This window comes from Miniopterus schreibersii (genome assembly GCF_964146895.1).
Source record: "Miniopterus schreibersii genome assembly, chromosome: 13".
NCBI classification, from domain to species: domain Eukaryota; kingdom Metazoa; phylum Chordata; class Mammalia; order Chiroptera; family Miniopteridae; genus Miniopterus; species Miniopterus schreibersii.
Genome location: NC_138113.1, coordinates 454,485 through 478,636, shown reverse-complemented (window position 1 = coordinate 478,636; position 24,152 = coordinate 454,485). Strand labels below are relative to the sequence as shown.

Here is a 24,152-nt window from a genome sequence, read left to right as displayed (position 1 = left end):
GTCTTTGTGGTGGTTTTATCATTTTGATTTTCTTGTCCACGACTCATAGCTTATGCCGAGATCAGGAGAGCTGGTTAGGTGGCAGCCCAGAGAGCTGCCTGGTGAGGCCACTAGGTGGCCAGGGACACAGGCAGTATTCTCAGAGGACATGTGAGCAGCAGACGTGGTGTCACCTCCTCTCCAGAAAACAGGGTGTCTGCATTACCTGGGGCTGCTGGACCACACACCACGGCTCACACCTGACAATAGTTGTTGTAAATAAGGGTAATTTGTATGAAGGGAGAAAGGTCAGCAATTTCATGTTCTGCAAATGCATTTTTTCTATTAGTATTTTAATTCCTAGATTTGGGGGAAGGATCAGGGACATGCAATTTCCATGGTGACCGGGGCTGCTAAACACGAGGCTGCCGTGGAGGAGGTTCTATAACTGGAAAGAAGAATAGACCGTGACCCCTTCCTATTCTTTTCACTTTATTAAAATTAAACTAAGAGAATTCAGTCCAACATTGTGAAGGCTATATTAGTGTGAATGCTTGAAATCGGGAGTGCACTTGGACAAAAAGAGCTAAGGCAGAATAATATTCTATAATTTATCAAGGTAACAGCCCAGCGGATGGGGTTTTGTTCCAGGCATCTTTCCTCTGCTGTTACTTCCAAGGAAGGAGCTGCCAGATGTGTGAGGCAGCAGTGTCCATGCCAGCTCTGAATACCACTTCTGCGTAACTCAGGGCCGTGGGACATTCTGACTTCCTTCCTCTCTCCTTCACACACCCTTCCTTTGCCCCCTTCTCCCGAGATGCAAGTCTGAAGATCTCTTGATCTGTTTCAAAGCATCTTTTAAGCAAGGCACTCGCCCTGGAGCTCTCGGTTGTTTTAGGCAGTTGGCTACAGTGCAGGTTTGCTAGCCTTGGAGCAGGTCAGACCTTAGTCGTGGCCAAGGGCACTTTGAAGTGCGTGATGCACAGCTTCCTGCCTTTAGTAGAAAACTCCCCGCCCTGGGATTTCGGATTAGAAAGTAAGTCCTCGATCGTCCTCCCTGCATCCCTCCCACTCTTGTTTTCTCCCTCTCTAAGGCTAGAGCTGTTTAGCAGCAATGAAACCAAAGGGGAATGTTTGAGTTACATCCATTTTAAGAGTGCATAATTTTGAGGATAACATATATTCTGTACCATACACACCCCTTAGAATTCTGATCTCTTGCTGGATGTTTGAAGCGGGATGGAATCTAAATTAGGCATGTGTTTGGTGTTCTTCAGGCCATTTCCAGAAGCAGAGGCGGACTCAGGGAGGGAGGTGTAGATCGATATTAGATGTGACCATTAGAGGAAGGACAAGGGTAGGCAGGTAAGTGGTAGACAGGTGAACAGATGGCGCAGTTGATAGGTAGATACATGGATAGATGATGGATGGACAGACGGATGATAGATCAGCCGACAGAGAGTGCAGGCGCGCATGTCCCTGTGGAGCCTGGGGCTATGTAAATGGGACTGGGAGAGAGGTTTCTCACAAGTGCTCTGTGGGGCTGGGGGTGGGCTGTGTCTGGGGCCGGAACCGCGTGCTTACTTGCCTTTCTGCCAACAGAACCCTGACATGGAGGTGGACGAGAATGGCACGCTGGACCTGAGCATGAACAAGCAGAGGCCGAGGGAGGGCTGCTGCCCGGCCCTGACCCCGCTGGAGCCCATGTCCCCCCAGCAGCAGGCCGTGATGAACAGCCGGTGTTTCCAGCTGGGCGAAGGGGACTGCTGGGACTTGCCCGTAGACTACACCAAAATGAAGGCCCGAAGGGTAGACGGGGACGACCCCAAAGGGATCTCTGTGCGTCCTGTTCCGTGAGCCCACTCGGTCCTCTGGAGCCCACAGCCGGCTCCCTCGGGGGACACCGGCCTCTGTAGACAGGACCTCTAGCTAGTGAGACTTCAGAATACACTTTTTGTTGACACAGGAAGGATTTGTGATCAGCATTGATTTGGTGAAACAAACCATTTAATTTTTTTTTTTTTTTAATTTTAATGTTTTTATTGATTTCAGAGAGAGGAAAGGAGAGAGAGGGAGAGAAACATCGATGATGAGAGAGTCATTGATTGGCTGCCTCCTGCATGCCCCCCACTGGGGATTGAGCCCCAACCATGTGCCCCCACCGGGAATCGAACCTCAATCTCCTGGATCCTAGGTTGATGCTCAGCGTCTGAGCCACACCAGCCGGGCACCATTGACTCTTTTAAACAACGAGTTTTGTGTTCTAAGCAGTGTGTTTTCTTGCAACAGTTTCTCTAAAAAACATGTCAGCAGCTCAGCAGCTCGTTTTCCTCGTGATGTTGCCGTCACGCAGGACTTCCCTGCCGCAGAGAATCAGACTGAGAGTCTCCAGTCTGTAACGGCACCTGCGTGCTTGTAGCTCTTTGAAGCTAAAGGCAGTGCCTGTTCTCTACGGACCCTGAGGTGCTCGGCATGTACTGCAGCCTGAATGAGTCCTGCAGTGCAGTCACTTCAGTCTTTATATTTGCCAACATTGCACTATTACCAAAACGCCTATGTCAAGAACCTGTTTTCAAATTCAGGTTATTCAAATAGCTGTGATGCCCTCTGGGCTAAGGGAAGAAACGTGTTTGTTATTGGGCTTTTTCCTCCAGTGTTCAATCCCGAAAATTGTGACATCTTCTCTGTCCACTGAGAAAGGAAAGTTCTTCTTGAGCACAGTGGGGAGACCACCATCAGAGCAATAGCATCTCATAGAAACGGGGTGGTGGGGAACGGGAGCCTCGCTGTCGGTAGGCGTTGTTTCTGAGGCCTTTCCATCCCCAAAGCCCATTGTCTGGACTCTTGTCTGAAAACTGGCAGGACAGACCATGGGAGCTGAAGTCCAGAGTGCTTTTCTCTGCTTGCGTGTTAAACCGTGAGGACCACGTAAGGCGTGGTGGTTGATCTCCGAGTTTATCTTAGTGAATATTAAGCCCTCGTAAGTGGACAGGAGTTTTTGGGTCATGCAGACTGTCCAGGAGTGAAAACGGCCCTGTGCTCGGGAGCCACGTTTGCTTGACACTGCCATCTATTGGTGTTCCCTGCTCACTGCAGCTGGGCCCGCATCCTATAAAGAAGCCGCAAAGGAAAGGTTGAAATCTGCAGCTCGGAGTTGGTGCCCCTTCCTTGGGGCTGGGGGGCCCAGGTAGTGTAGCCAGTGCTGATCGCTAAAACTGCATGCACTCTGAGATCGTTAGCACGGCGCCGAAGCTGTGCAGGCAGCATTGGGATGAAGCGGCCTGTGGAGCTCCCATAATTCTAGGAGTTTAGAGCAGTTGAGATACTAAGGGCCAGCCCAGGAGAGAGATACTTTGAGCAAATTTCAGTTTGCATTTTCAGAAGGGCCCCATCAGGACAAAGAGGTATCGCGATTTTAAAGGTAAAGTTGGGAGAGTTGAGAAATGAGAGGCAGCCACCCCAGCTGGGGACGGGCCTTTGGTCTGTGTATGGAATTATCGTCTCTGTGGCCCTGAAGCTGTGTTTCGCCTGCAGCCGGAAGACTTGGATCCCTTCCAGGAAGCTCTGGAAGAAAGAAGGTACCCGGGGGAGGTGACCATCCCGAGCCCCAAGCCCAAGTACCCCCAGTGCAAGGAGAGCAAAAAGGACCTAATAACGTAAGCATGACGTGAGGTGCACTATTCCTGTTAGCATTCCCTCTCTTTGGCTTACTTTTAAAAACCGACCTGCATATGCCTTGCCGTTTGAGCATGCGACATTCGCAGCATAAGTGTCTCAAGCTGCCAGGTCAGCAGAGCGCCACGCCACGCGGCCTCGGTGTGTCCGGCGCTCTGTGCCGCGGAGACGCCATCTTCATCCAACCGCGCATCCCGCAGCTTCTCCAGGGCGCTAACCCCTTGCAGACATTGCAGCTAAACTGGAAACAATGAAACTTTTTATAAGTTTTTTTTAAACATACTTACTATTTTGGCTGTTTTTGTTTTTGTTTGGTGGCAGATGTCCAACACCCAGGTGTGATGGGAGTGGTCATGTGACTGGTAATTACGCCTCACATAGAAGGTGTGACTTCATTTTCCTCATGGTGGATTCTGTCTTTCAATTTATTGTTTTCAGCTTACCTCAACAATGCTGTCAGAGTGACCACGTCGGCCCGTGTGGCCCGGAAGTGCTCTATGTTGGCCTGCAAAGCGTACTGACTGGTGTGTGGTGTAATGCGCTTTACTTGAAAATAAATTACCTAAATTGGGAAAATTCTTTACAAACATTTAAACCAAAGAGCGCAAATATTTTTATCTTTTTAAAAGTGGTTTAACAGACCTGTTTTCTTAAATTGACATGTCATCATGTGCAGAGTTCATGATAAAAATGCAGCATACAGCACTTGCCCCATCGCTTTTCTGCATTGAATTTAATTTCAATTGTGTGTTGTGTTTGTTTGGAGTGTCAGCTGGTTGGAGGGCTACTCACGACTCTCTGGCCTGTCTTACAGTCTGTCGGGCTGCCCACTGGCTGACAAGAGCATCCGGAGCATGCTGGCCACCAGCTCTCAGGAACTCAAGTAAGACTTAACAAAAGCCATTCTTCTTTAAAACCTACCCCCTCAGTGGCAGCAGGAAGGGTGTGTCGTTGGAAAAGAAAGGTGCCTTCCAGACCCCCTGCCCACAGTGGTGCATGGGTGGGTCCTCGGGGTTGGAGTCGTTTTTCCGAACAATCCATTCTGCTGCTCCCCTCATTTATCTCGAGTTCTTTTGTGTCATATCCTTCCTGCCTGAATTTTCTGAAGCATAGTATAATCTCTGCAGTGTGCATGTGCGTGAAAGGAGATTTCACAGAGTTGCTTAGACTTTTAAGAAAAGATCGTAACTTCAGAAGTCAAAAATTGATGTTTTACTGCTGATGAGAGTCAGTAGTTAATATGACAGTTGAACACATGGCTGTTTCATTAGCACTGACAGAAAGCTACCAGGATAACAGCCACTTCCTCGGGTGCCCAGTGGTCCTGGTTACCGACACTCGAGGACATGAGAGCTCACAGCTCACGGATCCATGCAGCCAGGCCTTCACACACACGCATCCTTCTAACTTGGATCTCAGTCTCCTCAATGTCCATAATTTTTCTTTATTTTAAGCACAAACCTGGTCGCCTGCATTTATACCTCCAGACTAAGGTGTTGCTCCTTAAATGCATGTGGTGAACCATGTTCTTTCCCAGGCAGGCTGTGGGCGATGTCAGTGCAGGTTGTAGGAAGTGCACCAAGCCTTCAGTGTGCTGGTTGGAGTGGACATTTGGGGGAATGGAAGGAACACGATGGTTCCACAGCATGAGAACCACGGGCCCAGTAGCTGTTGTAAATGTTGTCATGGTGCATTGCTGGGCTTCCTTGTTTGGAAGTGGCTTTGTTACTGATGTAGAGAAAGTGCTGTGTGCAGACCCTCTGATTCCTTCCCCAGGGACCCGAGCCCCGTGCCCTTGCGCAGACCTGGCTGTCAGAAGGTGGGGCTCTGTTTCACACCTGTCGTCTCTTACAGGCTCCCTGCCCAGGGCCCTGGTGCCATAGACTACCTGCTCATGTTCAGTGATCTCCTGAGCTAGCCCTCCGGTGCCAGACTGTTCGAGTCTTCATACGTGTAAATGCCCGAGGGCACCCTCTTACTTAACACCACGCCGTGCCTCGTGGACAGGTAGCTCTTAGAGCCTCAGGTGGACAGAATTAGCAAGAACAACTCAGCCCACTTGGCTGTGGGCTCTCTTTTCATGGCTTGAAACTGTACTTTCCTCACGGCCAAAGCGTGGTCACTGCCCTTGGACCTTGGCCAGCACATCAAAGCATGGCAGCTTTCCTCTGGCTTTATGACAAGGATCCTTTGCAAACGCCTGGCCTGCCTCCTGTTCCCACAGGCCAGCTGTAACCAGGAAAATGGCTGTCGCTTAACTTGCATCTACTATCACATCTAGCTGTTAGTGTCTCCAGACTGACACCAGAGTAGTTTTCTACGGGTCTGGCTTGCATCCTTGATTTTGGGCTTAGATGTTTCTGTGGATCTGGAGTCCTGAGCAGACCTGTCCTCTCCGCCTGCTTCATCTTGGAAGGTGGTGTGGTCCCCGCCATCAGCACCTTCCCCCATCTGCCTCTTCCTGGAGGGGCCTTACCTTCCAGGGGATGGTGCCTTTTCCTAATTCTGGCTGATCTAAAACCACACTCATTTCTAACTTGTCTTTGTAGCAAGAAAATCTCTTTTCCATCGACCCTTTCTTGGAAATCTAAATGTGACCAGTCTTCTGAAGTGTTTGTGTTCATTACTGGATCTCCTTCCAGTAGAGATTTCACCTAAACATGTCCAATAAAAGTATACTACTTAAATGAGCAGTTTTTACTTGATGTCTTTTCAAACCGGGGAATCATAGGTTATATTTTCCTTTCACCTTAGTTGGTGACACCCCCCCATCCGTTACCCCTATCTGAGTCACAGGCTCCTGGATTCGTCCCTTGAAGATTCTGCAGCTTTCCCTGGAGTGAGTCTCGCGTGGGCTCTTACCTGTAGCTTCCTCTTGTGTTCTTAAAGCTTCGGTCCATCCCCGCAGCGGCAGCCTCCTCCCTGGTGAGGAGAGTGAAGGGCACTTGCTGTGCGCTGTGGCTGCCGCCACTCTTCATGGAGACGTAGCAGAGAGTGGGCCCCAGTCTCCTCAGAAGTACTTCTCCGTACACACCTGCTAAGAAGTGAAATTTTCTGGAAATGTTCCTCTTGTCATGTCTAACACTGACTTTAAACTAGTTGGCCACTAACAGGACACTCTTGATCTTAGACTGACAGCAGATTCTGCCAGATAAACTTTGGGTCTCAGGTCCTCAAACCTCTTAAACACCCCGAGGTGGCACCTAGCTTGGTTCTTGCCCAGAGCCGCACATTGAGGATATTCTGAAAAAGAAGTCGGTAATTTCACATGATGTGTGACATGTGAGCCGAGTGCATATTAGAATTTGATGTGTATACCTGAGGACATTCAGACTCTGGAGCTGCTGCTTGCCAGCTGCTAGTCTGTCTGATGGAGAAAGCCCAGTTCAGTGGTTCCGGGGAGGTGCAGTGACCCTCCCAGAAGGCAGGGGAGCACCTCCCAGGTCAGGAAGCCCCCCGGACGCGCAGGCCTGTCCCCTCCACACTTGGTGTGCTGCACACTGCCTCCACGCTGTGCAGCTCTGGCTGCGGCTCACTGAGACCCCGGCCAAGGAAAGATGAAATTGTTCAAAGTAAAGGGATTTTTTTCCCCCTGGTGAAAATACTGCTTAATGTGACCTTTGGTTCCAGAGGGAAGATTCTTCTTTTAAAATTTCACCTGCTCAGATCACCTGAAAGTCGTGACATGAAAGAACTTGCAGGCCACATGACATCACTGTCAGCCTTTTTTAAAGAAACTGCACCCCCCCCCCCAGGTGTTCTTCCTCCCACTTCCAGATGTATAACCACTTGCAGACGTGGGCAAGATGGGGTATCTCAGCCACCTTAGGACCAGTTTGAGCCAAGTCAAAACTGACTTCACAGAGGCAGTCAGCTCTGAAGGGGGCTCCACACGTACACTTCGCCTGACCAAGTACAGCTCCTTCCGCATTGTTCATGTCTGAGTGTGCAGGACCCTGCGTCCCATCATCAGTGTAGCTCCTGGCAGGAACAAGGCTAGTTTGCTGGCTGGCCGTCACCTCCTAATGTGTGAGCTTTGATTTAATCATCGAGGGTGGGATGGGATGGGGTGGGGGACTGCTTGGGCTGTCTGAGGTCCTTTAGAAAGTTCTCCTGTGCCCCATGCTTTCTGGGCATCTATCGTAAGTGTTTTTAGCTTAGACATGGAGGAATTTTAACTGCATAGACCTTTTTTAAAAACTTGGTTACATCTATTTTAAAATAAAGAATTAGAATTTTGAGCTTAGGCCAAGATACTACTTTTCTCTAAAGGCTACTTGTTCCTGGAATTTGTCAGGACTCATTTCTCAGCAGTGCAGCCACGGGAAGATTATTTGCACAGGCCTAATAGGCTTTACCATCTACGCTTCTGTTATTTCCAGTGCAGGAGTCCCCGCTGTCACTGTGCACCTGCCCTCAGACACAATTCTCGTCCTTTCATCTCATTTCCCAGCTGACGATAGTAAATCCACAGAACTCTGAATTACTGCTGCCCCAACTTGAGTCCGGTGTCAAACAGACGTGTCCCTATCGGAGGACACATTGACCTCTGTGTGCAGGTAGCTCCTCCAGGACAGAGGTGGTTGTCGGGCTGTCCTCCACATTCAGGAGGGTGGTGGCACGTAGTACTTTCTCCACTTCAGAGAGTCCCCCCAGGCCCCATGTTTCAGCTAGAAAAGTCATTTTGTGTGCCACTGGCGCAGGAACCTGGGGATGTTCGCCTGGGTCTGTGTGGGACCGTTTGCGGGCGTGAGTGTGTCTGTGGGTGAGAAGTGGTTGCCAGCTGTGTGCTCCCCGGGTGTACCTCACACGCATGCACATGACCTGGGCCTCAGTCTGCAGAGAGTTAGCAAGTGCATGAGAGCCTCCCCCAGATCCACATGGCACTGCTGGTCCTGATATAGGTCCCACTCGCAAGGTGCTTCTGGGAGACCAGCTGGGAGACCCAGACCCATTTCACAGATGTGGGAACTGAGGCTCAGGCAAGACCCACAGACGTGGCAGCAACTACTTCTCCACACGTCATGCTATCTCCTCAAAGTTAATACCACTTCAGGTGCCCTGCTCCATCTCGGAGAGTAAAGGTTCATGCGTAGCTGTGGCTCCAGCCACACACACACGCACACACACACACACTCTTCTATCCCTGAGCGCTCAGCGTTAGGTCTCAGGCAGAGACCCTCCCGGGAGGTGGACTGGGCATCGGTCCAGTGCTGGCTGAACCTGCAGGCTCTCCCCACAGTGTGATAAGCGCAGTCTCCTCCGTTGGAGCTCAGCGTCTGGAACGACACCTGTGAAAGGGGAGTAAAGTGTGCCTGACGGCACTTTCTGAAAGCACCTCTGAAGCAAGACAGCTTGTTGCAGATCAACTTCTATTTTATCATCTAAGCACCGCCGATTTGAAATAGAAGTTCGATCTAGGAAATAGAGTTAGGCAAAATAGAGTGAAACTTCCAAAATAATAATGCTTGGGGATGAGTCCAGCTGCGTGTGCACATGTGTGTGCGAGTGGACGTGCAAGCAATAAACACAGCACAGCTGCACTCCTCAGGGTTGGCTCATGGGGTGTCTTGCTGAGGGAGAGTCAACAGGAAAAGCCCGTTTCCCTCTTTCTGGAGCCCCGACACTTCGTGGTCCGCTCCTGTGTGCCCTTCCCCTGGCCCCACTGCAGGGCTCCAGGTGGGGAGTGAAGACTGGAGCTGCCCAGCAATAGGTATCCTTGGGCTGTTTGCAGTTGTAACCAGATCCCGCTGAGAACCTTCCTCCCCCCCCCCATAGTTAGTGAGCATCCCAGCTTTACTGAACTGCTTTCACACGCAGACCAACCAAACAGACCAACAGCGAGCCACCTGAGGGTTCGATTCACGCTATAAGGGCTCTGTGCTCCACAGACACACTCGGGGTCCTCTAGCAACCCTGAAATGTAGTTTAGGGGCTCTTGCTTTCCGTTTGCAATGCCCTCCCACCCATCTCCAGGTTTTGGTGCAGGTTACGGTAAAATTCAGAGTACAAATCAGACTTGGGTAATCAAAGGAAGGCAGGAGTGTGCCATATTCACTTAGTAATCAAGACAGCTTTCTTATGAATAGACTGACAGTAAATACAGAGCACGGCCTCCAGTTTAACTCAGTTTCCTTGTCTGTGAAATGGACTCATCCTGAGACCAGGCACACAGGAGACAGTGAGTGGCGTTAACCACGCCAGCACGCGGGAGCCCCACAGCTCTTTCTGAACAGCTGGGCTCTGTGACAGCGTCAGCAGGGCTTGAAGGAGGAAGTAGGTTGGTCCTTCTGGTGACACACACGCCCTCCGTTTTACTTAGCGCTGCTTGTCGCAGAATGAAGTCAGACACGCACACGCTTCCCGTGCAGTGTCTCCAAGGAGAGTCGTGTTCGTGCAGTGCGTCTGGTTAAATTTGGCCTTTCCTGATTATTGGGAGTCTGTCCCATCTCGCCTCCACCTTGGTTCCTCTGGTTGACTCTGGGACCGACCTCCCTTCTGCTGGGTGCTGGGTGGAGGACGGCAGCTTCGGGGTGGAAGCCTCTGGCCAGTGAGCACTCCTTACACTGGCCTTTACTTGTAAATGGGAGGTGTCCTTCCAGTAAACACTTCACTAATTTACAGTTCCCTGGAGCAAAGTGAATGAAATTGGAAATAAAGTAGAGGTTCCCTTTGGGAAATTATTGCCAAGGATTTTGAAGGGCATTTTTCCCTGGCAGTTTCAGGAGTGAGAAGCATTCTCTTCAGGTTTCTTCCTTGGTTGGGAAACTCTGGAGGGAGGAGAGGGCTGTTTGTGGGCAGGAGAGGGCCAGGGGCAGGAAGGCTTGTGGGGCGCAGTCTGACCTATCCTTGTTCCCCCATCTACGCACCTTTATTCCAAATGGCCTCGGAAGTTGCATCCGGTCTGTGCTGCTTTGTTGCTCATTCACAGAAGGAGGCCTTGGTCTTGCCCTTGTGAATTCTGTTCCATTGTCACCTTCTAGCCTCCAGGTCCCCCGGGGGCTTTCTGCTTCCTCAGTCCAGGATTAAGGGGTGGGGACATCCTGATGGCCTTTAGAGAGTTCAAGAATCTTGTGATAGTGTCAGGAGACAGAGGTCTGCTCATCCCTGACTTTCTTAAGAACACACATTCAGTGTAAGGACTTTATAATCATGACCATGAAAGTGTAACCAGGCTTTGTGACAGGAATGTCTGCCATGCCGGCTGTCCCAGCTGAACTAACTCCCCGGGAGGGTGGCCACGCTCTCACCTGCACCACCCACTGTAGAGCCTAGAGCCCCGCGTGGCTCCTCAGCTCCCGAATGAGGCCCCTGTGGCTGAGGAGCTGAATTTCCAATTATATTTCACTTTATTCAAATTCAGTAGCCACACGTATCAAGCAAACATCAATATGGACAGTCCCCCGTAGAACCTTAGACTTTATTCATGTTGCTCTTTGCATAGTTTACCACATTTTAGGAACCATTCAGGAATGTTATTTCCACAGCTGAAAAGTTTATGGTTATTTTTTAGCATCTGGTCTTTAGTGTATCCGTTATGTTGTTGAATCACTGATAAGTCGGCTAATCCTTTTACAGTGACGTACATACGCCCTCCTTGTTTACTTAATGCCGTTTGTAGAGAGTGTGAAACTAAACAGGACACGCACACCCCGTGTAGCAGTTTCAGAGCAGAGCGCCGCATGGTACATGGAAACGCCAGTACACATTTGCAGGATGTCTCAGGTCGTTTTCAAAGGCTCAGCTTCACGACTTTTAAACTTGTACAGAAACCAAATTCAGCTACCAGGGGTCAGCACAGGGAGGTCCTGGGCCGCCACCTTTAGTGACTCAGAAGCCCGGCTTATGATCAGCATATGTATCGGGGCTTAGAGCTGCTAGGAGGCTGTTCTCCATGGCATTGCTATTTCTCTTTCAAGCTGGCTTATGCCTTGGGTGAGCCTGCCTACGGAGGAGGGCTCGCCACACAGGTGAACGTCACCTTTCCCACCCCCATTGTTGTACTTTCACAATCTAGGATTCAAATGGGTGGCTTTTTTTGGCTAATTGTCAGTCTCAGGGCCACAGAGAACAGCTGCTCTTACCTTTCATGCTCAGGGACCTGTGACCAGGAGCCCCTGACACCCCCCTCCTCGCCTGGGTGCCCAGCACAGACGTGTGAATGGCAGCTGCTCACCCGCTGGGCTCCTGTCCTTTGCTTAATTTTTCTGTAGCCAAAGACTGATCAGACTTTATTACACACTTTTTTTTCAATCCTCACCTGAGGATATGTTTCTATTGGTTTTAGAGAGAGAGGAAGGGACAGAGAGAGAGAAATATCGATGTGATAGAGAAACACTGATTGGTTGCCTCCCATGTGCGCTCAGACGGGGAATTGAACCAGCTCCCTTGTGTCCGGAGCAACGCTCCAACCACCTGAGCCGCGGGCCAGGGCTGCTGCACACGTTCAGTCTGTGCTACGAGATACACGGTGTGCACGGCCACCCAGTGGCCCAGGCTTCCTCTTCCCTGAGCGGCCAGCGCACCCCTAAGGCAAGGAAGCTTGTTCAAGTGACTTCTTGAAATAAAATTAATATAAGCTGAAAATTGAGGAAGTGGGAAAAAGAAAAATTATTTATGACCTCGTCTCACTGAAGACATGTTAATGTTTTTCCGAATCCCAGTTCCTCTGTGACCTTGGAGCCTGCTGCTCTGCGTAACCGGTAGGTTTGTAACCTTCGTTTTAGGAGCCGCCTGTATTTCAGGGGGTGTTGCTGTGGCTTCCGTTCTAGCAGCAGCAGAGCCCCGGCCCCCAGCCTCCAGGTGTATGGTGCTACACACCTGCTGGGGCCTCTCTTGTGGGCGGATGGCTGGGCATCAGTGCTCTGTGGCGTGCGGTGATGTGATCCACACACATGTCATCTGTTTCACGGAACCAGTCATCCAGGAGTCTTGTCTAAGCCTCAGAAGCCTCAGCAGCGAAGGTCTCCCTGGCTCCTTGGGATGCGCACAGAAACCCCAGCTGTCAGGCCGCTGCTCTGGGCGCTGCACACAGTGACCAAACCAGGTCTCTGCCCTCCACTGCTTCCTGATAGCAGGCAGACCTCAGGAGCACAGTCCGGTGCACTGGAGACACCAGGAGGCCAGGGGGCATGGCGGGGGACGGTCTGGAACCTAAAGCGCAGCAGCAGGAACCCAGTCCCACTGGGGCTTCAAGGACCTGGCAGGACTGTGAGTTCCGTTCCAGAGATGAGTTTTCAGCACAGCGGTGATGGCCTCTGACAGATCCACACACCACGGTGGGGACGCAGGAGCAGGGAGGCCAGAGGGAGGTCTTGATGGCAACCAGGCTGGAGATGTGGCCACAGCCCAGGTCAGGAGCTATGCAGGGATGAGAGTGATCAGGTCCTGGGTGTCAGCAGAACCAACAGGATTGGCCAGAGGAACGTGATGGGGGGGGGGGGGGGAGCAGGCATGAGAACACCGAAATTGCCCCAGCAGCTGCCGGAGGCGGGATTGCTGGGAGACTAGTGTGCCAACTTGGACATGTGTGTTCCAGGTGCCTGCTGGATACCCCCATGGAGGTGTCCAGAGCTGTACACACACGGAGGAGTTTGGGAGGGGGCTGTGTGAGCACGTGCAGCGTTCAGGGGGCCCAGGGCTGGAGCCTGAAGGTGCAGGTCGTCAGCATGCAGACGGCAGTGAGAGCTGCGAGAACAGATGGACTGGTCTCCAGGCGAGAGTGGGCACCAAGAAACCCAGGATGGCCCCTTCTTATTCCATGGGACCAGAACCGGGCCACAGCGCAGCCTCTGGGTCTCCTCCCTTCTCACACTCGGCGGGGGCCAAGGTGGTCAGGCTATTCTGGAGATGAAAATCATTACAGAACTCTGAAATCCTGTCACAAACATCGTCCCTCCCACTGTCGTGCTGACCCGGGCATACAGCCTGCCTCCAGGCAGCTGCCGATCGCCCGCCAAGGTGGGAGCGTGGAGGGGCCACAGCCTCGCCGGGGAGCGGATGACACAGGTTTCCAGCTGGAACTGCACATCTGCCCGTGAGGACAGAACTGCAGGGCTTGGGGATGACGCAGCGTGGCTCTAACCATGTGTTTCCTTTAACGCATCATCAAGGACACAGCACACGGGAGGGCACTGCCTGCACAGTGACAGCAATGACAGGCTGCCTGCCACGGGCTCGCTGGACGGCCAGCTGGGGCTCGGCCATGCGCTGGTGGGAAGGGTTACAGTGGACTGTCACCAGCAGTCGGGTCTGGTTGCCCCACGTGGCTGGAGGACCTGCCAGCACTGGGGAGGGGCACAAGACAGGGCAGAGGCGAATGCCTAGATTTCACCTGTAACGGGAGGAAATGCCACACTCAGGGTTTGCAGACCATTCACCTCGAACCGTAAAGGCAGCCTGAGAGACCCTGAATGCATACTTGATTCTTAAAATGGCCATGAAAACGTGTGCATGCTTCACAGCACAGAAGTCGTGTGGTGCCCTCTCCGCCCCCTCGCCACACAGGCACAGTGCTGGAGACGACCTTCCCAAGTCAGCCCATCTCCTGAAGCCCAGGCTCAGGACCTCAGGACCTCAGGACGAGGGCGGCGCCCGTCGGCTGCCTGGGAGCCGTGAATTCCCAGGGCAGGCCCGTGAGGGACGGAGTGGGGTCAGCAGCCAGGTGACCCCGGGCAAACAAGGCCCCTTCCCGGAGCTCTGGCGTCTCCCCTGTGAAGTGAGGGTGTGGGGCGAGGTTGTCTGGAAGGTTTAAGTGAGTCTGAGAAGGTGGGGATGAGGCAGTGACCACGGGCGCGCTCCATGGCGTCCCCTCTACGGGACAGAGCGGGACTGGCTGTGTGGGCGCCGTCCCGTCCACCACACGTGAAGCCTGCGGCAACGCCAGCGGGGGTGAGAGCAGGTCAGCACGTGCAGGTGACGGGGTCCCCACCTCGCACTGCCGTCCAGCCGCGCCGCACCCCAGACCAGGACCCTCTGGTTGCTGAGCGAATGCGGAGAGAGCGCCACTGTCCAGCGAGAGAGCTCGGCCGCCCTGAGCTGCCCCGAGCCCGCCAGGTTCACGGCTGTCCTCCCGCTTCACGGCCGGGGGCCAGGGCGGCCACGCCAGTTAGGAGCCCACAGAGCTGGGGGATCTTCACCAGCCTGAGCACAGTCACTGGGAGACGGAAAGAAGCACTGACGCCCACGTGCCCAGCTCACCTCACAAGGGAGTCCTGCCCCGGGCAGCTCAGGGTCCCAAGATCGTGGGACGCGTGACTGGATCTTTCCGCATTTAAAACTCACCCCAGGAAAAAAAAAGTCTCACCTGCTTTCGAGAAAGGCCCGGGCAGCCTGTGGAAGGCGGGGGCACACCCGTGTGCTCTGCACGCGCACCTTGGGTGCAGGGCCGGCCCCGCTCCCCCCCCGCCCTCTGTGCAGGTCCTGTTGCCCTTCCTCCCGACAGGCCCAGCCAGGAGGCTTGAGGCGCCGCCGCCACTTCCACGCTCCACGCCCGGACGTCTGCCGGGTTTCAGGGTCCGCTCCAGACCGCCCGGCTTCCAGGCCTCGTGTCCATGCTGAGGCCGCGTAGCTCTGACATACTCCCTTCTCCAGAGTCTGGACTCCCGGGGAGGCCTAGGTCTACTTGTTGGGTTTTCTGTTTGTGTTTGTTTTAAATGAAATGTGCAGTGTTTCCAGCTTGGATCTCTGACTTAACTGGGCTCATGCTGTGGGCCAGGGCTCCCTCAGGACCCAGGCGTGCATGTCCCCTGCTCTGCATTGGACGCCCAGGATGGTGCCATGCTGGGCACAGAATGACCCTCGCTTTAGTCGCTCTGATCAAACTGGGCCTCTCAGAAGGGAGCTCTCTTTGGTTCGTTTGCATCTCACTGTCGTAATATCCCTTCGCGGACTCGATCGTGTTCTCTCCGTATATGCGGAGGCGTCTTCAGCTTCTCTTTAAGGCATTCTGCCTGCTTCTGTTCATACAATAACAAGATTTTTTACCATAAAAGATGCCAGTCCCTGGCTTTTAATTCCCCAGGGATAGTAAATGGAGCAAGTTTTGAGCTGAGTAGGAATAGTTTAAATGTTTGTTTATTGTTGCATTGCTAGTATTTGGGATGTGTCTTTTGTTTGCTTTGGAAAGTTATTTTAAAAATCTAATCAGAGTATTTCAATCGCATTAATAAGGACTCCTCAAGGACCCGAAAGTGTTTAAAAACCTTTGGGTTTTTAGAACTGTGATGTGAGAAAGACACGAGTGTCGGAGTGGACCTCTTCCAGGCCTGGGTGGTACCTGGTGATGCTGGGTCCATGCTCTCGAGTCAGAAGCAGAGCGCCGTGCTGAGCAGGGTGGGCCTCCGCCTGCTGGCCACCCGCAGCGGGTGACCTGCCCGGCACTCAAGCTCTGCAGTTCCAGTCCACAGAGTGGGGTGTGCGGTACCCTCCTAATAGCTTCCTCTTAATAAAGATGAGATGGGCTCGTGTTTGTAAAGTGCTCAGAATAGCACCTGGTACCAGGAGAAGTGATGTGCCTTTGCTCTGAGGGAAGAGGTCGGAGGTGGGACCAAGGCAGCAGCCGGCCCGCGGTGGCCGGTGGGCTGGGCCAGGGCTTCAGTAAAGATGAGGCTGGAGGGTCAGGCGGCTGGGGCGGTCAGGGGAGAAGACAGACCGTCAGCCCTGGAGTCAGCACCTCCAGCAATGGGTGAACGAAGTCAGACTTCTCAGACTTGAAATTCCACCACCGAGCCAAACTCTTCAGAGATAAAGGGACCCGTTTTCCTAGTAGGTCTTCTCTCCGTCTAATATGGCACCATCTCAAAATTCCTGTCGGACCTGCAACTCAGGTTTAAAATCTTCAAATAAGCAGTCTGTCAGCCCCGAGGTTGACAGCGGGTCTCAGCTCACGGGCCCCGCCTGTCCCCTCCGTCCTGGCTGGCGGTCCCCCTTCAACGCAGGCTCCGACGCCTGCTGCGGTTCCCCTGCCTGCTGGGTCGGCAGCCCTGGGGGAGAGCCCGGTGGGAGGAGAGAGGCTTCTGCTCCCCGCTGCTGTGGTCAGAGCAGAGCTAGAGAGATCGGGGACCTCGTCTTTTCCTCTCCCCTTTTATAGATCGAGGGCCGTGCAGCCCCTGCATTCTGGGGCACCTGTGATACGACAGGTCAGAGTTCAGCTTTCCCAGTGGCGGCCTGGTCCACGAAGCTCTGAAGGCCTACAGGCCCGTGTGGCCCGCGTGCCTGGTTCTGGCTGCGCCGTCCTCCTGGGGGCGAGGCTGGTGAGCTGAGCCCCACCCTCAGGCCGCACCCCACCAGCTCCCTGCTGCCAGGCCAGGTTTAAATATTTCCTGCTCAGAGAGGGTGAGGAGGGAGGAGGTTGCCACAGCGACTCGCTGCCTCGGCCACCTTCCCAGCCGCAGGCCAGCCCTGTGGTGTTGCAGGGGACGCCCGTGTCCTTCCTCCCACTGGTGACACTTACCCTGCCTCCTGGGCCAGCCGATGAGCCCCCAGAGACCTCCCCACACAGTCACTGGGGAGACAGAATTGAGTGTCGCCGCCAGCCCCGTGCGCTGACTTCCCAGCCGCAGAGGATTTCTTCTTTGCCGCCTTCCTCTCCTTCCTTTCTCCAGAAAATCATCCCTCTTCTCACAGCTTACACAGAAACCGCCTCGCATGGGATTGTTTTCCTACGAAACACATCGAGGCGTTAAGCCAGTGAGGCTTCTCTTTACTCTCTGGAACAGCCACATTTTAAAATGATTTCCTTAAAAACCGGACCAAACGTGCTTTGCGTTGTGGGTAGATGTTGTTAATGCCCACATGTCCCCCAGTCACAGACCCGTGTTTTGTTGGGAACAGCTTCTGTGGGGAAGGCCGTGTCCACGGTGGCCTGGACCTGTGTGTCACTAGCATGTCTGCGTCCAGTCGCTCGAGCACCGTCGTGGGAGGGGCGGGAGCTGCAGGCGGAGCACCCCCAGTCTCGCCTGCTCTCAGGCCCGAGACTGGACGGCCCACGCCCCGCGGCCCTGATGGTCAGGTTCCTTCTTTTCCTGCCTGTCCCTCATGGCTTCAAGTTCCCACTAGTCCTTTCGCCGTGCGGCTTCCTCCCCGGGCAGATTGCAAGACCCTGGAGGACCAGACACCTGCTCAGTGATTAGCAGGAAAACCTGACTCGTTCAGACCAACCCCCACTGAGAGGGGCCACCTTGCAGCCCTGAGGTGGCTGTGGCCCAGGCAGAGGGCCTCCGGGAGGGCTCACGTGGGGCGTGGGAGGGTGCGGGCTCTCGGGCACGCAGAGTGTAGCTTCCTGTCCTCACCGCCACACTGCGCTGACCAGTCTCCCGGTTCTGCACGGAGTGATCCGCTCCTGCACCCCCCTCCTCCCCACCCAGTGACGGGTCCCTGGAGGCGAGGACACTGTCCTGCCCCGCTCTTGCCCGCCTGCCTGCCTTAGACAGTCCCCTTCTCTCCTCAGCCTTTGCTGTCTGCCACACGTGTCCGTGGCGTGTTACTCCTCCTTCAGTGTCCCGTCGTCCCCACTGTCCTCTCTCCCTCCCCGTTTCAGGTGATCTTTAAACCAAACAAGCAGAGATCCTGCCGCGCTTCACAGCACAGTGAGCTCCAGGGACCCCCCTCTGCCCCTCCTGGTGCCCACCCTGCCGCTCCCTCCCCGGTGCTGGGTCTGCTCCTGCTGCCGCGTCCCTGTGGGCACCCAGCACCTGCACCCTCAGTGCCGCTGCTAAACCCGTTGCCTCTCGAGCTGATGGCTGAGATTCAAGTGTGGCTGAGTGTCTCTGTGCCTGTGTCATCTGCGAGGTGGGGTGACGGCAGCAGAGTCCAGCGCAGGGGACGGGATGGAGAGGTGTCACAGAGGGGACCTCGTGTCCCTCCCACCTCCCGCCCCCACCCAGGTCATGCAGTTGAGTGGGCCTTGTAGTGGGTGCAGGAGCGCCTGGGAATGTGGTCCTCGTCCAGCCTGTAGGGCTCCTCCGCTCCCCTCCCCAGCCCTCTCCTCGCCCGTCCCCCGCTCACTGCTCTGACTTCCTCCTGGAACCTCTGCTGATTCCATCTTCTCCTCAGTGGACCAGACTTAGTTGATTCCAGGACCAGCACAGGGTCAACGCATCCAGACCGGGGGGTGAGGGTGCTCCAACACCCCTCTGCTGTCTGTCGGCCCTACTTGTAATCACAGGGACTCGGGACAGTCACTGGCTTTCAGAAACGGGTCTAAAGAAACCTCACTTCACTTTCTGACATCTCCTCTCCCCCCATTTTATGACACCGGGAAGCCCACGTGGACCGATTAAGTAAAGGCTGCAAACTCTTGCGTCTTTAAGAACAAAGAAGCCTGCCCCTGGGAGGGGAGGCCACAGAGTCAACTCCAGGCCAGGACCACTGATGATAAGGGGGACTCTGAACAGAGCCCCCGGATGGGAAAGCGCCAGAGAGGACTCTTGCTCTCTCGCAGCTTTGCTGCTCCTGAGTGACCTTAGTATCTCACCTGCTTGGCTCTGTCTGTCTCCTTGCCTGTAAAATGATCCATTTCCAAACCTTTGCAAAATTGTCTGTGAAATAACTTATAAATTTCTCCGAAAAACAAGATGTAAAACAGGAAAAGGCTGACTCTGTAGGAGGAAGGGAGGGTGTGCTAGAACTCCGTGTTGGGGTCACTTGGTTACCAGGAGTATGTAGGTTTTAAGTGTGTACATTTCTACGATGCATCACCTGTATATTGCATTGTGTGCCCACCACCCACCGTCAAAGCCCCTCCGTCACCATGTATTTGGCCCCTTACCCTCTCCTCCCCCCACCCCTTCCTTCTGGGAACCACCACACTGTCGTCTGTGTCTGTGAGTTTCCGTTTTCTGTCCCCCATACGAGTGAAGTCACGTGATTCTTGACCTCTTCTGTCTGACTTATTTCGCTCAGCCTGGTGCTCTCACGGGCCACCCGTGTGTCGCAGACGGCAGTGTTTCGTCCTTGCGGCTGCGAGGTGGTCGGTGGCCCGCGCACCACCGCTGTGCCCAGTCCTCTTACCCAGCCCTCTAACATTTAGGTTATTACCGTGTCTTGGCCGCCATGAGTGATGCTGCAAGGAGAGATTGACAGAAGAGAAAATAAACTGAAAAAAGAATGTTTTAAAACTGGGTAGTTAGAAACAAGAGGTAGGGCAGGAGGTAGATTTGGGGGGACAGGAAGAGAAAAGAGACAGAGTGGACCAAAGTATGAGAAATTGGTGAAAATTCCAGGGTCACGCGGGTTGCAGATGAAGCGTGGAGTCTTGTAATGTCTCCTGATTAGAGTCACAGAACAATTTTCTCTGAGATAGACTAGAGCTCCAAAAAGGGAAGGATCCACAAACATGGGAAAACAGACGGGAGAAACAAAAGTAAGAGAAGAAACATTGAAAATGGGAACAAACCTTGCTAACAGGAGCCCTGGAATCTTCCTTCTCCTGTCCTGGGAGTCCTGCCTCTCCCACTGCTCGCTTATGTCTGCAAGCTGTGAACTGACCTGCTTTTCAATTCCATAAACCTTCTATTTATTTAAATTAAAAGTAGTTTTGGTTTTGTGTTTCGTGTTGTTTTTTTTTAATGATGTCAGAGAGAGGAAGGGAGAGGGAGAGAGAGAGAGAAACATCAGTGATGAGAGTCATTGATCGGCTGTGTCCTGCGTGCCCCCTGCTGGGGATCGAGCCTGAAACCAGGGCAGGTGCCCTGACCGGGACTCAAACCTTGATCTCCTGGATCTCAGGTCGATGCTCAACTGCTGAGCCACGCCAGCCGAGCTAAATTGAAAGTGGTTTTAAACTGTCTGGACAAAGAAGTGGAACTGATGTCACCGAGTCCCTGTGGCCATGTGACCCCTGGGCAGGCTCACTGGGACAGGACAGTGTCACCCCCAGCCTGTCGGAGCAGAGCACAGGCCCTGTTGATCGTGTGCCTCTGTACCTTCCCATCGGCCCTTTGGAGCTTGGATTGTGGGCTCTGTCTGCTGGCCTGTGAGCAGGACCACGTGGCTGCAGAGGAGTCCTGGGGTGGGCGGATAGCCGGGATCTGTCCCAAGTGCATTCCCACTGGTTCCTGGTGCTGAGAAAATTGTCAGGCCAGCCCCTCTGCCAGAGCCCCTCCCTGCCCAGGCAGCAAACTTGCACAAGGAAAGACTTGACCATTCATGTGTGACTACCTGCGATTGAGACCAGCTGGGCATGGTTGCAAATGCTTTCTCATTCGTAGAGGCAGGGGGCACTCATGAAAGAGGCTCCTTCTCACACATCCCAGTCCTGTCCCCCAGGCCAGAAGGAAGCCCCTCAACAGCGGGCACACAAGTCTAAACACCCGTTTCTCACACATACATAAATGTCACTCCCTGCTCTAGAGCTCAGCTCAATCAGCTCCAGGTGAGTACCTCCCCCGGCCCCGGTCCCAGGGCCCCAGCGCCGTGTGGGTTCTTGCATGCCAAACGGGAAAACCCGCCCGAACTGTGAGCGTCCTGGGAACGCCCGCAGGCCCCCGAGCGTCATCGTCCCCACGGGGACAGGAGGTTAGAGGGTGGTTCTGTTGCCTGAGTCCGCTGCACCAGTCACCTTTTGTATTTTTTTTTGCATGGGTCCTCGAGTCCACTTCCAATTGTGACTGCGGCTCCCCAGCCTCTTGTTTAGCCGCCCCTGCTGCTGGACGTGCATGTGCTCCGGCAGCAGTTTCCCAAGGACACACCCCGGTAAATGAGGGACGTCAGCATGTGCTAGGTACGTGTGGCCGCACCGCATAGGAGCCTCTTCCTGGGTGAACCCGGGACCCGTTCAGGGGCAGCAGATGAGTGTGGCAACCAGGGGCCGAGTTAGGCTCCCACCGAGAGTGGGGCAGCCTGGCCCACACAGGTGACGTGGAGGCTAAGATTTGTGGGCTGCGGGGTTAAAAAAGTAAGCTGCATGAGCATGAACGGCAGTGCTCCCCAGACAGCCAGGCCTGCCCGCGCGGTCCCGGGAGCAGGCCGGACTCGGCCTCCGCTCTCTTTGGAGCCAATGCCCTAGAGCCCTGGTTACCCAGCCTGATACAGTCTAGGGCAGCACCCACCCTCCAGGGGACCCTGGGGCCCAGGGGCCCAAGTTGAGGGAAGGGCAGGGGGTTCATAGGGCACATGTTAGAGCTGAGTTGAGCCTTTCAGTCAAAATGTACACCCAGTGTCGCACACCCTGTGTATCAGTGGCTTGGACAACGCGCATACCCTCCAGTGGACTTCGCGGAAGGCACTGTTGCCCTGGTTCGCGCCCTCACAGCATCCCCGACCGAGAAAGCCCCCGCCCACCAGAAGGCCCGTTGCCACCTGCTGCCCTGACCACACAGCCCCCATCACATCCCCAGAGCCACAACTTTGAGTTTCATCTGCACACGTTTAGTAACCTGAGGCCTAACCTATTCCAAATGTCACCTGAATCACCAAAATAACTTTTTTAAAATGATGTTGAGGTACTTTTAAAATTCTTTTTCACTTATGTGTTGGTTTTTTAGTGTAATTTTTAAAGGAATTACTTAGAACCAAAAGAGAAAGGTGGTTTTGTCTGCACGTTACATAATCAGAAAGCATTTTCCACCCAAGTTCTGCCAGTAGCCAGGGGTTGACGCCACGTGTTGAAATGCTCAGGTCTTCAGAACCCTGGACTGTCAGAGCCCCACGCGGAGCAGCCCCTCCTCGCCTGAGTCCCAAGGGAGGAGGAGAATGGGAGAAACTCCGGATACACAGACTTAAGTAGTGGGTTTCAAAAAAGAGAAACGTCGAATGTCTTACAGATTGAAACGCGATCTCCCAAGATTTCCTCTTTCCTTGAGTCTCAGGTAATATAGTTAAGAAGTTGGACAGGAGCGATTATGTTGCTTTTAAGTGGCCTGGTTTCTCTCTGGGGAGAACATTGCAGACGTGTAGCCTAAAACTCAGTGTATGTTATTTTCCCATTTAAAAATATTTTTATTTTTTACTTCTCTGTGTTTATGTTTTGTCTTATTATGTGACAAGAAAATCAAAATAAGTATATTTCTAGAGTTGTATCTCTTTAGGTAAAAAAAATTTTTTTGAACTTTTTATTTTTTTATATAAATGGGGCAAAGTCTTCTATTTATGTGGCCTGAATCTTTCCAGTTCACTAATAGATTTTGCTACTACAAACAAGGCAGAATTTTAGTTTTACGATTTCTTTGAAACTTGAGGGCAGTAAGAAAAAAATACCTTTTCATATTTTGTGTTTTACTTAAGTTCTCTCGCTAGAGTTGCCTTGAAAGAAAGGAACAAAAAGACTGTTAAAGGAGCTCTCGTGAGATTCTTCAGAACTGGAAGTACATCAGCCTGACATATTATCATCCAAATATTTAGTGACTGTTTCTGTTTTATCCACTGTGCTCAGTCAGAGCAGGTTTGCAGGTCAGCCTTGTAGGGTTGGTTCAGTGGGGTAGGTGGGCTGCACAGAGCAGCCCAGACACAGCCCAGACAGGATGGCAGTCCTCCCAGCCTCTATGTGTAAGACTTTACATTTAAGTTCGTATTCTAAATGTTTTAATGTAACCATTTCTCAGATTCTCACATTTATTTTTGAAATATAGAGGAGCTGAAACAATATGAATGAGGCACCATAGGATGCTCTCATGAATAATAAGCGATAATACGACTTCAGTGGGTAGATAGAACCATTCTCGTTGCTGCTACCGTTTCAAGGTTGTGGTTTGTAAACGGAGAAAACAACACAATCGTAGGTTACAAGTCTTGCTGAAGGACAAATCAGAGGCAAACTTGAGAAGCAAGTCACCTGTCGTCACATTGTTGTGATGTATGCCAATGCCACATTACAGGATTTTCATGACTGTAGCTCAAGACATAAGTGTTAAGTTCTTTTCTGACAGTGAGGAGTGTATCTTACAACTTCCGTGTAGGGGTGACCAGTGATGATCCCATGGGGGTCCAAGTAGAACCTGCGTTTTATTGGCAAATAGTTAAGAGAACGGTGTGAGCAGGAAGCATTCTGAGAGGCTTAGGCTCAGGTTTCTTTGATGTCGAGATCTGCCATAGAGCAGGACCCCTGTTTGTTCCTGATGGAGAAGGGCTGATTTAGGAAATCAAGTTTGTGAATGGTCCTGATAATTATTTTTTTTTTAGATTTGGCCCTGATACTGCAAAATTTAAACACACTTATAACTTTTTTATTACAATTTTTCCATCGCCATTCTTAAATGTCTAAACAAGACCAATTTTTCCAGCCAGGTAATAAATTGTGGTACCCAACGTTCTTTTCTTTCTGTTTTATTTAAATCCCAGGGCAAGTGCAGGGCCATGCATGTTTTTGTCTTGAATTTATCCATGAGCAGGCAAGGATAGATGCTAAGATAGTTCATTTGCTTTCTCGGTGGTTTTACCGATAGAACCTTTGGAGTGGAAGAGACAAAAAATACAAAGCATGTGTTCTATTTAACGCACCCTTACCATGGGGGCTTAAAATAGACTTGGACCGCTGTCGTGATAAAGCCTGGCAGCGAGGA

The 24,152-nt window shown here is 52.7% G+C and overlaps 1 protein-coding gene across 2 annotated transcripts in view; it reads left to right on the top strand.

Moving 5' to 3' along the window:
- MYT1L (myelin transcription factor 1 like) overlaps positions 1–24,152 on the top strand; it is a 272,855-nt gene that overhangs the window by 226,813 nt on the left and 21,890 nt on the right. For both annotated transcript variants that reach the window (XM_081157325.1, XM_081157324.1), the window contains exons 14-16: positions 1,582–1,818; positions 3,514–3,635; positions 4,469–4,537. In XM_081157325.1, coding sequence (XP_081013451.1) covers positions 1,582–1,818; positions 3,514–3,635; positions 4,469–4,537 — 428 coding nt within the window. The remainder of the gene's footprint in view (positions 1–1,581; positions 1,819–3,513; positions 3,636–4,468; positions 4,538–24,152) is intronic.